General features: G+C 35.4%; 1 protein-coding gene across 9 annotated transcripts in view; it reads right to left on the bottom strand.

Moving 5' to 3' along the window:
- TDRD3 (tudor domain containing 3) overlaps positions 1 to 14,947 on the bottom strand; it is a 158,841-nt gene that overhangs the window by 49,546 nt on the left and 94,348 nt on the right. For 8 of the 9 annotated variants that reach the window (XM_042927466.1, XM_042927458.1, XM_042927504.1 and 5 more), the window contains 2 exons: positions 12,075 to 12,231; positions 11,273 to 11,398 (listed from right to left, as the gene is read on the bottom strand). In XM_042927466.1, the coding sequence (XP_042783400.1) occupies positions 11,273 to 11,398; positions 12,075 to 12,231 (283 nt within the window). The remainder of the gene's footprint in view (positions 1 to 11,272; positions 11,399 to 12,074; positions 12,232 to 14,947) is intronic. The other variant, XM_042927472.1, reaches the window with a different exon arrangement.

Genomic DNA, 14,947 nt, shown 5'->3' with positions numbered 1-14,947 from the left:
TAAGTTTATTTATTTGTTTTGAGAGAGAGAGAGAGAGAGAGAGAGAGAGAGAGAGAGAGAGAGAGAGAACAAGCAGTTGAGGAGCAGAGAGAGAGGGGAGAGGCAGGCTCTGCACTGTCAGTGTGGAGCCAGACACGGGGCTTGAACTCATGAACCCATGAGATCACGACCTGAGCCAAAATCGAGAGTTAGACACTTAACTGACTGAGCCACCCAGGGGCCCCTGAGTGTTTTCAGTATATTTTGATGACACATCCCTGCAGGCCTGCACAGTGCCTGAAGGTGTCCCAGGAGTCGTCCTTCTGGCTTCTCTTCAGATCTCAACTTAGATTTCACTTTTTCTCCTTCAACCCCACAGACAGCAACCAACTCTAATACCAAGTGAGCACTGTCAGTCATACTTCTGTGTTTCTTGCAAAACTCAAGCTGGATTATTTCATCTTCCTAGCATATTGTGGACACATAATAACACAAGAATTTTTTTAATCCAACGTGGCACTGCAGCCTTACTGTCATCCCCATACTACTCACTGCCATTGATGCCTTTCGTTCAGCTGTTCATTGGTCGACTCAGGTGAGTCAGGTAATGTCCCCCTTGTTGATAAACTGGGAGTTTATACAAGAGATGCTAAACTTGTGAGTCACAAACCACTTAGAAATGCAATGTGTATCTTTCTGCTTTAACTCAAATATCAATGTGTACTGCAAAAACACACTGGAAACGTCGACTAAAATGTCACTTATTATCAAACTTGTAAAAACTCAAAGGATGGTGTGTCAGAACAACTAAAACTCTCATACAGGAAATATCTGTCAAGCGTAAGAAACTAAACTTAACTTGTGTGATCTTTTCTTCCAAGCTGATTAGTATTTTCCAGGATCATGACTATGGTAATTTTAGACTCCACATTATCTTTGTAACACATTTCTTGCAAATTTCACAGAAAACTATAGCAAAACAAAAATGAGAACTTTCACAATTTGAAGCCAAAATATGCTAGTGACATTTAAAGGTACTTTATTTTTAGGGGCAAAAAATGAAAATAAGGAGAATTTTTAGAGAGAAGAAGCAAAGGAATGTCCATTTATGGGCTAGAATACTATTTTTAAAAAGCCACAGTACCCCACTGCAACAGGTTACCTACTGATACAGAAAATGATTCTGGTAGAATAGCTGAAACTGAGAGTAATCCTCCAACAAGTGAAACAAAATAAACATAAGTCATTAAAGGTATTTGCTACAAAAATATGGTCTCAACTGATTAGTACATGAACTCACACCATAAATGAAGCATAACACCTTCTAATATTCCTAGATCTATATTTCAGCCATTTTATACATAATTGTCAACTAATTTTCTCAATGATACAAATCAGGGCTATTTGTGTAAAATGTCTTTAGATGTTGTATATATTCTGCAATAACCACAAAACTCTTCGGCTCTGAAAATTAGTCTATCAGCTCAAAATCTGTATACTTTGTTTCCTCAATAAAAACAAAAACAAAAACAAAACAAAAACCTTTCCTCTACAAATTTATTCTGAATGAGTTCTGATTTAGATTACAAAATATAAGAACAGGGACTATATCTTATGCCTTGTAGGTACATACAAATACAAGTACTTATTAAATGATTATGTTTTCCAAATACTGTAAAAATAAAATGTAAACTTTAAAAAATATTATGTGATAGGCAGGAAGAGAAATCACCCATCATCTCAAGCATTTAGCTTCACTTTTTCATGCGACATTAAATGTGTTCTCTCTTTTTTTTTTTTTTTTCAACGTTTTTTTATTTATTTTTGGGACAGAGAGAGACAGAGCATGAACGGGGGAGGGGCAGAGAGAGAAGGAGACACAGAATCGGAAAGAGGCTCCAGGCTCCGAGCTGTCAGCCCAGAGCCTGACGCGGGGCTCGAACTCACGGACCGCGAGATCGTGACCTGGCTGAAGTCGGACGCTTAACCGACTGCGCCACCCAGGCGCCCCAAATGTGTTCTCTCTTATCACTCTCTTCAAAATCATCATTTTAATATCCATATAACAATTATCTGCTGGATATCCTTCAGCTTATCTTTCAATCCTACCACTTCACTAGCACTATTTTTGTCAAGGTCTTCAATCAGTGGTGTGCTGGACCCAATGTGAACATTGTATAAGACCTAACGTTAAATTTTCAGAAAATCTGGAAGCTGATTGTTAAACTATTGATTGTCTGAGATCAGCCACAGTGGAAATATTTACACCACAGAAATGAGGAAAAGCTAAAAAACAGGGCATTCCCTCACCCCCGCCTCTTCTCCCACAGCCTGCTGTTAACATTCACCTGTGTGCTATGTAAACTCAATGGACACTTTTCATCTTGTCTCTCACTCACTCTCATACTCCTCCTACTTCTTTCAGCTCTTTTCTCAGTTTCCTTTGCTGGCTCCTCCACCTCTACTTGATCTCTAAACACAACTGCTTGCTTGATGTCTCTCCTTGGTTTTTAAAAATTGGCGTATCTTAAAATTAAACTGTCGGTTGCTCTTTCCCCCAAAAACCCAACAGATGTTAAGAAATGGGGCATGGTAGAAAGAGTTCTGAGTTGGGAATCAGACAGACAGAGGTCCAAATTCCAGATCTTTAGTTCTTATGGGTAATATGTTTTATCTCCAAGCCTATAACTTACCTGTCAAATGGAAATAACAATGTATCTTTTGCATTTGCAGATGATTAAACGATTTGTGAATTAATAGTATGCAAAGCACCTAGAACAGTTCCCAGCATATAGTAGATGTTCAATAAAGGCACATATTTTATTTTATGGTCATTAAATGCTTAAATGAATGGACCATTAATTGAGGAGGAGGAAAACAGAAGAATGGCAAAAATGAAAAAGAGGCTCACTTGTCCTAGTATTCTGAGCAAAGCTGTATCTCTTCTATAGATCTAAGCACCAAAGAAAATTAATTATATGTCATAACTGATAGCATGGTTAACATATTTAAAAAATATGTATGCCACATAATTTGATTTCTGTACATTTGTCTGAAAAAATAATCATCAATATGTAAATTTAACCAAATTTAACTAAAAGACTATTTTGGAAGGTTATTGTTATAAGCAAAATTTGGAAGCTTTCAAATTACTAACAGCATTAATGGAATTATAATCGATTACTATGCAGCCATTAAAAATCATGCTGACACAAATATATAATTACATAGAAATAGAGTTATATTTTATTGTTGGGACAAAACGCAGGTTATTTAAGTATGATCTCAAACAGAAACAAAAACAGAATATGGTTTTTCTGGGCCATTTTCCTTTTCTTTTGTTAACTATATTTTTAATTTTTTCTAAATTTATCAGGTAACACAGATACAACAGGAAATAATACACTTCTGTGGTACGTGATCAAAGAATTTATTAACCTCAATTCTTAGCTCCTATTTTTAAAATGCCCTTCTAAGACATGTTTTAAAAAGTGCATTTCGAATTTTTGGTAAACTGATTTTAACCAACTTTCTATATATTTCCTTTAAAAATTTTCACTAAAATTATCCCTAAATCCACATACAATTTTTGTATATAATTATCAAATTCAAATAACTACTAAATTCACATTTATAATCAGGACATTACATGTGCAGCACTGCAGAATATTTTCACAGTATTTTCATTTGAGAATTCCAGATTACATGAGACATTCAACACTTTGTTACAGAATAGGTTTTGTATTAGATGATTTTGTCCAATTGTAGGCTGATGTACATTTTCTGAACATGCTTAACTTAGGCTAGGCTAAACTATGATGTTCAGTGTATATACCTTAGGCTAGGTGTATTAAATGTGTTTTGACTTGCGATATTTTCAACTTACGATGGGTTTACTAGTAAGTAACATTATCTTAAGTCAAGGAAGATCTCTACTTGGGCAATCCTTTCTTGAGGAAACCCTTCTCAAGAACATGTAGCCTAACACATACACAGTCTCTTTTCTTGACTTAGTTTCCTGCTTTCCTAATTGAACTATTACCATTATATCACATATCCTTCCTACACCTCCTATTCTTCAGTCTTTAAAATTTGAGCTATAAATCTATAAGCCAAACTATTTAAGCTGACTTGAAACCTGATTAAAAGAAAATAAAACAAGACCAAAAAAGACACCTAACAACTATCAAAAGCATGCAACTTCATGTCAATTACCCATCAACCACCAATATTATATATGCCAAAATCTAAATACATTATTTACAACTGAATATTACGCAGAATTTGAAATTAGGCAGTAATGTTAACCACGTAAATACTACTTCTCACATAACCCACAGGAAATAGAGTAATAGAACACCACAAAAACAGTATGCATAGCAGAGTCTGAATATTATTCTGACAATGAGAAGAGATAATAGAGTATTTTAAGCAAGGGGGTAGTGGGATTAAGTTTGTGTTTTGAAAGATCGCTGACAATATGGAGAATGGGATGATAAAGTTCTGCAAGGAGTCAGGGGCGGGATGGTGAAGGCCTGGAGTAGAGCAGTGGGGGTGGAGATGAGGAGGTGATGAGTGAAGGAGGCTGTTGCTACTGTTGCTAATCATGGAGATGATGGTAGTGGTGCTGGTGGAAGAACTACCGCTATGTGGAGGCTTAAGTGTCAAGCACTGTGCTTAGCATTTTATGCGCCATATCTACTTTGATATTCTCAACAACCCGACAGCTAGGTGCTGTTACTATTCCCCCATTTCCCAATAAAGACGTTAAGGTTTAAGAGGTTATGTAACCTTCCCAAAGACATACAACTAATAAATACAGAAGTTGTAATTTAACTTAGTAGTAGAATCAGTTGTACTCCTCTATTCCAGCATCTTGTCAATTCTCTCCTTCTTTTGGGAATAGAATCCTGCTTTCCAGGGGAAGGTAGTGGTGGGAACTACTCCTTCCTCATTATATATAATACTGATGAAATCAATTATATCAGTTAATCAATTAAGATGTCCTGTGTTTTTCCGACTAAGGGGACAGAAGGCCTTTTTCTATCTGACCTCCTAGATATGAGGACCATTTCCCTGTTTCTGACAAACATTTTTTTTTATTACCTTTTATCTCATATCTGACACCAATGGTTGTGCAAGTCTTCTGGGTTTCTGTCCTAGCCACTCCACATACAACAATGCCAATATCATTGGTGGAACTCAGTTGAACTTGGGTAACCAATAATTATGCAATGATAGATACTTATCTTTCCCCGCCAAATATTTACTTGCAAAATGGAGTCTTTCTACCTGCGTATCTTTATACGTCATTATGCCCCCTTATATGTTGGCCTTATGCTACACCTGGAGCTACCTGGATCAATTATTGTTACCACATGGAGACAGTCTGCCAGTATACAAAAAAAGCAGACTTCAGAGGCAGAACAATTTTCCAGTTATTGAGGCAAAAAAAATCTTTCTTTGTATTTCTCTGGCTTACATCTTAAAGCAAACTAATTTATAAGTTGGTGCCAGAAAATAGGGTGATACAAGTGACAGAACCTCAAATGTAAAACTTGTTTAGCAAAAAAAAGAGTGCTGGATCATGAGAGTCTCCGCATCCCCTAACAGGAAGTTTGAACTCCTCACTGTGCAGTAAAATTGTAGTCTATGGTCTTGAAACTGAGACCAACTAATGAAGGAAGCTGATGCTCTTAAAGAAAGTAGCCAAAGAAGATGTTGGGTACTTCCTAGTTCCTTCAGTATGCCCTACAAGAAAGACACAAGCTGACAAGTTCGAAAGCAGAAGGGGCACAGATATAACTAGGTAAGAGGTGCTTTTCTCAATTATTACCAATAAGCCAAAAAGGCAGAAATAGATAATTGTGCTTCTTGAGGAATTACAGAACTCCATGAACATTTATAACATTCATATAGGAATATGTTCAAATATAGTTCCTATATTTGTTTAATTTAAATCTTATCCTTTTCATAAAAATATCTCTATTCGGTGGAATATGTTCTTCATATTCTTCCAAGTATTTACTCAACATATGAGTAAATTATATTCTTTATTCTGCTTTCTACAATTCTGATGCAAGATATGAAGAAACATAAATAAAATCGATAACAATTACAGGATAGGCTATACAAAAGAGGGAATAATAGATAAATACAAATGTAAGACAGTTACTCTGTCCACTCTTCTCACCATGTCTTTTGTTCCCCATTCAGAACAAATTAAGGTTTTCCTGGTCTTATTTAGATGTAGAAAGTTAAAACAGTAAAGTTATTGTCTCAGGGTATTCCTACTCCCATCTCTGGCCAACCTAAACTTCCAAATAATTGAACGAATCAAACCTATCCTTTCCATCTCAAGTTGAAATTTAAAACACATATTCCCAATGGACATTGATTTAAGTGGTGGTTATGTATAACAAGGTGATATATTGATAAAGTATATGATGGCACAAAGTATATGATTTTTGAAAGTTGGCTTGATAATCTAGTCACCAATTATAATACCTAGTCTGTAAAATGAAATTTAAAAAAATCTCTATATAAGAACCTTTTGGACACAATCCTATCACAAGGTGGTCAGTTAAATGTTCCCAAGTTGACACCAAGTCATCACATATCACAGAGAAACACTTTAATTAGTGATTACTCTCAGAAAACAATGTAATGCAGCTTCATTTTTTTCAGAATACTGATAAAAATGTCAACTAGAATTATGTTTGATTCCAATTTAAAGATACAACAAAAAGTTAATGTTAAGAGAAAATCTCTCTAAAAAAAGTACATGTGATGATCAATGACCTCTGATGGAAGTTTTAAAAAATTAGAATAAAAAATGATAGCCCGCTTTTAGACAAAAATGTATGATATAATGTGGAAGTAAAAGTGTTACTAACATGCCTTAAATTTGTCAGAAGCTCATTCTTAAAGGATGCATTTTTTTTTTTCCAGAAGCCTGACACATTACACAGGATCTGATATGATAATAACAAGTCCATCCAGGCCTACATTTGTTTACCCAGCCAAAAGATGATTTCTAGGGTATTAACATTAAACAAAATCCTCAGACAGATCATATGATACAAAACATAGAAGCAAGAAAGATTTGATTATTCAGCTAAACTAGAAACAAAAATTTAAAAACCCCAAATATATGTATCACTGAATAATGATTATTTCTTTATAATCAATCTGGGACTATAACAGACCCACATGATGACACCAATGTTTTGAACATTAAAATTATAAGATGCTAATGTTTTTCATTAGCTATCCATAAGGCATTCAACCATTAAACATTATGGAGACTCCATCCTGAAAAGCCTTCTAGGTTTTCCTTCGGAAAATGGACATTTTCTCCCATCAATGAAGTGTTAATTTTAGAACATAGGATTTATGGAACAATGACCAAATTCTAAGAGAAGACCAACACAGAGACTCAATTTTATGACAGTAAAAAGTTATTTCAGGTTTTATTTTCAATTTAAAAAAACCCATAAAACCATAAAATGAGCAGAAAAACAATTCAGTTGTTTGCCTTATCCATTTATTTTACTATGAACCCCGGCTCACCTAAGAAAACTGTAGTAGTATAGAGTGGGTTAGCGAGAGAAAGAATAATGGTGAGGGCAACCACATACAGAGCACTCACATCTATTCCATCACCTTCATTGTAATAGGATTACATGAGGGCAGAGACAGGACAATATGAGAAACATCTACAAGCACAATAATCTTCAGGATATATATGTATCATTTTATTGTCCAGCTGTTTGTGGTCATGTGTTATAATCAATCTGTTACGAATGTTGTCAACATCATCAAAGAAAAAGTTTAGGGTCAGAAGAGCTGCTACTGACAGAATCAGGTTCTGGTCAAACATTTAAAACAATGAAATATTAAACCAAACGGTATTTTCAAGTCTGCCTGATTAAAGTATATTCTAGTCATTCAAAATAACTAGTTGGTCTTATTTTGGCACTAAAACTTTGAAAGAAAGCATTAAATATTATAGATTACAAGCATACCTCATTTTATTGTGCTTCACAGATACTACATTTTTTATAAATTGAAGGTCTGGGGCAACCCTGTGTCCAACAAGTCTATTGGTGTCATTTTTTTCCAACAGCACCACTCACTTCATGTCTGTCACATTTTGGTAATATTATTATTTAATATTTCAAATATTGTTATGGTGATCTATCATCAGTGATTATGACTTTCTGAAAGCTCAGATGATGGTTAGCACTTTTTAGCACTAAAGTGTTTTTTAATCAAGGTATGTACATTGTTTTATAGGCATAAAACATATTTAATAGTCTACAGTATAAAGTAAACATAACTTCTATATGCGTTGAAAAATTTTAAAAATCATTTGACCCACTTTATTGCGATATTTACTTTATTACAATATATGCTTTATTCTGGTGGTCTGGAACTGAGCCTCTAATGTCTCCAAGGTGTGCCTGTACAAATATAAATCATGTCTGATTACTGTATTCGAAACAGCCTCTGCTAAGCCTTTATATGCTGTTCAGTGTGGTTTATACTAAGTAAATGATAAAGTCCTTTTTAATAAGTATTTCTGTGTCTCTTTAGTTTGCGGTTTCTTCTGTCTCACAAAGTAGACAGTAAGCTTCTTTGGGGTAAGAGCTACGAGATCCCTGTATTTCCCCCAAATGTTTTGAAAGAGCTAGTTTATTATATTCTGTATCCCCACCACTTACCATAGACCTGATACAAATAAATACTACATAAAATACATCTACAGAATGAAGAATTCCTCGGAGCCCATATAATGCAGTCTCACTTCAGTCTCAATCCCATGTTCCCCCTTGCAGACACAAAAAAATTTTTTTGCCTGAAAGCACCGAACAAACTCCATTGTTCTCATAGTAAAGTTTCACAGCCATCACAGTTTTGCACTGCTATCTACATGAAATAAAAACTCCTTAGGACAAAATGTTCTTGATCCATCCCCAGCTTACCACTTCTATCTCTGGCCCTCTGGCCTCACCTCTCCCACACTGTCCCAAAGATAGGGAACTGGTGATCTGATGCCTCCAAGCCTGGATGCCCAGAGCTTCCTCTACTTGGCCTGTCCTTGATCCAATATTCCTCTGCACACGTGTCTGAAGGTCAGATTATATACCTTGTAAAAGCCAAGGATCTGGAATATTATTATTATAAAGTCCATATTTTTTCTCACATGCTAACAGATTCTGTGTCATATTAATAGCAGTGTCATAAATAAAACACATCTACTAAAACAATACCCTATATTACCAGAAGTCTTCATAAACTTCTGTCTCCTCAGAAGACACTGACGTTTGTTTGTGAGTGTAGTATCCAGGTCATGTATCTTAATTAACTTTCATACCTTTTTCCAAATGGAATGCTAATATCATTTCATTTTGTTGGTATAGAATATGTTCTGTGAGAACTGAAGCATTATAGGCACATAGGTCACAGCAAAATTAGTATCTCAGTCTCAACCTCATTATGATTTAGGAGATACTGCAGGAGTCAAAAGCAAATGTAGGGAGACAGAAAGGTAAAAGAAAATCACCAAAGTTCTGATTGGGAGAGTATAAAGGAAGTTGGGACAAAAATATCAGAAAGGCAGAGATTTGAAGAAGCAGTAGAGATTCTCTTGCTGGCTTTACAGAAGGAAACAAACATGATGTGAACTGCCTACAGAGGCGATCAGGTGGCAAGAACTCGAGAGCTTCCAGGAGCTAAAAGCACTCCCCAGGCAACATCAAGCAAGAAAATGGGACTTTGGTCTTAATCTACAAGGAACTGAATTTTGCTAACAACCAGTGAGCTTAGGAGAGAACCTCAAGCCTCAGCCAAGGTCATAGCCCCAACTGAAATCTTGATTTCAGGATGTGAGATCTTCAGCAAAGGTCCCAACTAAGTTTGCCTGGACTCCTGACCCACAGAAACCATGAGATAAATTTGCATTGTTTTAAGCCACCAAATTTGTGGTAATCTATTAAACAGCAATGGAAAACCAATACATTATGTTTTACAACCCAGAAAACATTGCTGTTAAATGTGTGCTTACAAATCTCACCTATATCAAACACTTTTTCAAAATACATTGCCTTTTCTATATAATCTAGCAATGAGCTTCCATTTTCATGAAATCTGGACATTTCAAATTTGTTATCATAGCATTTTATCTCCAACCTTTTTTTTTTTTTTTTTTAATTAAAAATATATCTGAAAGAGAAAACTGAATTTAAAAGTATATCTCCCTGGGGCACCTGGGTGACTCACTTGGTTAAGCATCCAACTCTGATTTCAGCTCAGGTCATGATCTCACAGTTGTGGATCTAGCCCTGCACTGGGCTCAGCACAGAGTACTAAGCCTGCTTGGGATTCTCTCTCACTCTCTCTCTCTCCCTTTTTCTGTCCTTCCCCTGCTTGTGCTCATGCTCGCTCTCTTAAATAAATAATAAATTTAAAGGAAAAAGGGTATTTTCCTAATGTTTTAGACTCATATTTTTAAAAATATACTATTTTAGAAAATACTTATCCCATGCTTAGAAAAAAGATACACATTTAACATTCTTTATCTTTTCAGTATTTATGTTAATCACTAAAATATGTCCTATTAAGGAATACATCATATTATGGGAGCATATTCACTCATTGTGTGAATATTTCCATAAAATGTGTAATATGTGGAGAAAGAATAGATAGGCCAATTTCACAAAGTGTTATATAAAATTATATAATAATAAATTCTCCAACATAACAATCAGTTTTCATAGCTAAATCTGTTATCTAGTGAAGTTGGGGGAAAGATCTTGGCAATACTACCTATTACAGCGTTAGAGGGCAAAATAAGCTGCCTTTTGTATTTTCAGACTGTAACAATCAAAAATTTTGTTCTGTACTTCTGTTAAACAGTAAATTTGTAATTTAAAAATTTTAATTTTTAACACCCAGATAGAAGTTTGTATTGTCAGTTCTTTTATTAAACTTTTTTTGGTGCAATTCCAAAGTTTGGTCTTTTTAAAAGAAATCTACGTTAGGGGCGCCTGAGTGGCTCAGTCTGTTAAGCGTCCAACTCTTGATTTTGGCTCAGGTCATGATCTCACAGTTCGTGAGTTTGAGCACCGTGTTGGGCTCTGTGCTGACGGTGCAGACCCTGCTTGGGATTCTCTCTCTGCCCCTCCCCAGTAGTCACTCACTGTCTCTCTCTCTCTCTCTCTCTCTCTCAAAATTAATAAACATTACAAGAACAAACAAAAAAAAGGCAATCTACTTTAAGGTAGCCTACCTTCCACACTCAAAGTCCCCATTTTAGACTCCAGGAAATCAAATAACGTGCTTGGAGCTGACGGCCTTGCATTTCCCAGCTCCTCCTCTTCTTCAGATCTTATTCTCCCCCTGCCTTTTCCCTTACCTGAAGAAGTAAAGCAAGACATGTTTATTGTACGTGCAAAAACAAAAGGAGAAAATACACCAAAACAGAATCATCAGTCACCTCAAGTATGATTTTGTATGTCTTTCTTTTCATATTTTTCTGTATATTCTGCATCTTTTAAATGAATAAGTTTTTAAAATGATTATATCAACTAGTACCTTTAGTCCTCTAAATGATCTATCTGGAAATTTGAATTTGTTCATGTAAATTATCTTTTAAGAGAAAAAAAATCATTCTTATAAAATTTTTCTTTAACCACTAATCCTTTAAAAGAATATAGGATTAAGACTTGAATGACCAAAGAATAACACTAAATAAAAGTCACGTTCTTGATAATTTTTAAAAGTCTGCAGACTAGTCACTTATACAAGGGGCATAGTTCTAAAAATAATTAACAGAACAACTCATTTCATATTATATTTTCTCTATTACTTATAACAACCCTGTTAAGTAAGGTATTATTAGACCTACTTTACATAAAGATGAAGACAGAGAGACTTGGAGGAACTTGCACAAGTCTCTGTGATGCCCTAACTGGTGCTCCTTCCTCTTACCACAAAGAGTAAATGAAGTTATACTGTCCCCCCGCCCAGCAACAAAACCTCAGCCAGAAACGCAAACAATACTATCTGTCACATGGCTTAATGAACTCTACCTCTCAGAGGTGGACCTGTAACAGGTTTGTGTTTATTGCTGTTAAGAAGTACATTCAGCGCTGCTTCTAAGTTGTTGCCATTATCCATAAGAGCTTGCCTTGATGCTTCTTTACTGAAGCCCATTTCCGTTATGTGTTTCAGAGCCTTCTCATCAACCTGTAAGAAATTAAGAGCAAAGCTACGCTAATGGCCAATAAATAAGCAAGGTATACGTTTTTAAGTATATGTATAGTTTCTTTTTTTTTTTTTTTTAAGTTTATTTATTTTGAGAGACAGAGTAAGTGGAAGACGGGCAGAGAGAGAGGGAGAGAGAGAATCCCAGGCAGGGATTGGAGCCCAATGCGGGGCTCAAACTCACAAACTGTGAGATCATTATCTGATCCAAGAGTCGGACACTTAACTGACTGAGCCACCCAGGTACCCCTATGTATACTGTTTTTAAATTAAAAATTACATTCATGGTTATAGAAAAAATGCCATACTAATACAACATCCACTTGCTGTTTGTTCATACCAATAGTCGAGGAAAATTCTGTATGATATGTGGGGTTGTACCTCAAGTACTCTCTGACTTAACAACTATCATTACAAAAGAGTGAATGAATGAATGAATGAAAGAAAGGAAAAGAAAGAAAATCATATATGTCAGAAAGAAGCTTCTGAAAATAATACAGTGAAAACTATCTAATGAAAACTTTTCTTGCTTAATATTTCACTTCTCCAAAACTGCAAAGTATAAAATGAAGCTAACAAAAAGGTGCTATCTCAGTAGTTTTATTTTTTTTACTCTCTGTTCCAGTATTCTTTCTATACTCATTAGCAATACTATCTATGATGCTGTGATAGCCTGTACCTCAAATAGGAAAATCTACCTTAAAATGCCATAAACCAAAATCTCCTTGAAAAATCTAGAGCTGAGTAGAATTCAAGAACTTTTTAAGTAACATAAACATATCCCATAAAGAAATTTCTTGATGGTACCCCATAGGTCCCTTATCCTCTTTTTTTCTTCACTCTTTTCTCTTTCCGCATCTTACACTGGGTAATTTCAATTGCCCAGTATCAAAGTTCACCGATTTTTTTCTCTGCCTGTTCCAGTCTGATGTTGAATCTGCTAATTTTTCATTTCAGTTACTGTACTTTTCTGCTCCAGAAATTCTATTTGGTTTCTTTTTTTTTATAATCTCTCTTTACTGATATTCCCCACTTGTTCATATATTGTTCTCTTGATTTCTCTTTGTTCTTTGTCAACAGTTCCCTTCAGACGTTTGAGCATATTTAAGATAGTGCATTTAAAGTCTTTGTTTAGTCAGTCCAATGCCTGCGCTTCTTCAGGGAAAGTTCCTGTCAATTTCTTTTTTTTTCCCTAAGTGGGTTGTACTTTGCTGTTTTTTGGTAGGCTTTGTAATTTTTTTTTGTTGAGAACTGGACATTTTGAATACTATAATGGCAGTAATTTTGAAAATCAGATTCTCCCTCCTCCTCAGGGATTGCTATTGTTACTTGATGAAAGCTGCTGTTGTAAGTTTGTGTAGTGACTTTTCCAAACTTTCTTTGCAAGGATTATATTCCTTGTGATATGTGATCACTGAAGTCTCTGTTCCGTTATCCTCTTTCTTCATTACTCACTATTCTGGATCCTCAAGTATTTGACTACCAGCCTTCAGAATTCTAAAACCGTTGTTTCAGAGAGTACTTGTCACCTAAACAGTTGTTTGGGTGGAGAGGCCAATTCCTGGAGCTCTCGACTCCACCATCTTTGCAATGTCACTCCCTTCATATGTTTAATCCTTGCCACAACCCCAAACTGCTGGTCTCTGATGTTCTATGGCAAGACATCCCCAGAGAAGTATTCTCAATTTACTGAAGTTTGAAAGCTTCTTGAGTTAGGGACCATATTTTTTCAGTTCGCTGTATCTACTCTAACCTGAAACTGACTTTTTTAAAAGTCCATGAAATGGTACTATGTTCAAGGAAGAGACAGCCTGGCCCATAGTTCTCCTTGGCCAATGACTGATTTAGAAGTGGAAATGTGACCTATCTCTAGTCATTAAGACATAAATGGAACTTTCTGGAGATTTCAGAAAATATTTTCTAGTCTGATAAAATAGACCTACACCCTTTCCTTCCTGCCTTTGAACTTTTTGTGTGAAGACTTAATACACAAAGAGTCCTGTAACCCTGAGAAGAAAGCCAAAAAATCACAGAGATGCTCACCAGAGCTCCAACATTGTTATACTGCTGGATTTATCAACCTTTGTAACCATCTACTTCTGAATTTCTAGTTATGTGAAATAATAAATCCCTATTATTTAAGTCAGTCTTAGTATCCCCTACTCTACAGATAAAAGCACCTAAAGTCATTCAACTTCTAAAGGCAGAGGAAAAAGAATTCTTGTCAGTTCTCTCATGTATGAGAACACTGCAGCATACCAGAAATAACTTTGACTCCTATCATTTATCTTAAAAATCCAAGTATATTTTGCAAATGAGACCAGAATACACATTTACTTGTTCTAATACATTTTTCCCAAAGAGCGAAACAAAACAAAACAAAATCACTTTACAGAAAATTTGAGAAGGATATGGAGAAGGGAAGGGAAAGGATGTTCCTGAGGCATCATCTTATACAAAATAATCTCCATTAAATGTCCTCTATTAAATGTGATGGCTTTTCATCAAGCTATTCCAAAAGACATAATTCAGACATTAGAAATTTAAGTACGATGGAGGTTTTAAGTAAATTATCTTTCAAACGATCCAGATGCTCCACGATTAGCGACAATCCTTAATGAAAACCTTCTTAAGAGTTGTAAAGTTCATTCATAACGCACTGAATAAAGCCAGGAGTGGTTGTGAGAAAGGACAGAAA

This window comes from Panthera leo, chromosome A1 (genome assembly GCF_018350215.1).
Source record: "Panthera leo isolate Ple1 chromosome A1, P.leo_Ple1_pat1.1, whole genome shotgun sequence".
Taxonomy (NCBI): Eukaryota; Metazoa; Chordata; class Mammalia; order Carnivora; family Felidae; genus Panthera; species Panthera leo.
The sequence above is the reverse complement of the archived record's forward strand: the minus strand, read 5'-3'. Positions and strand labels throughout refer to the sequence as shown.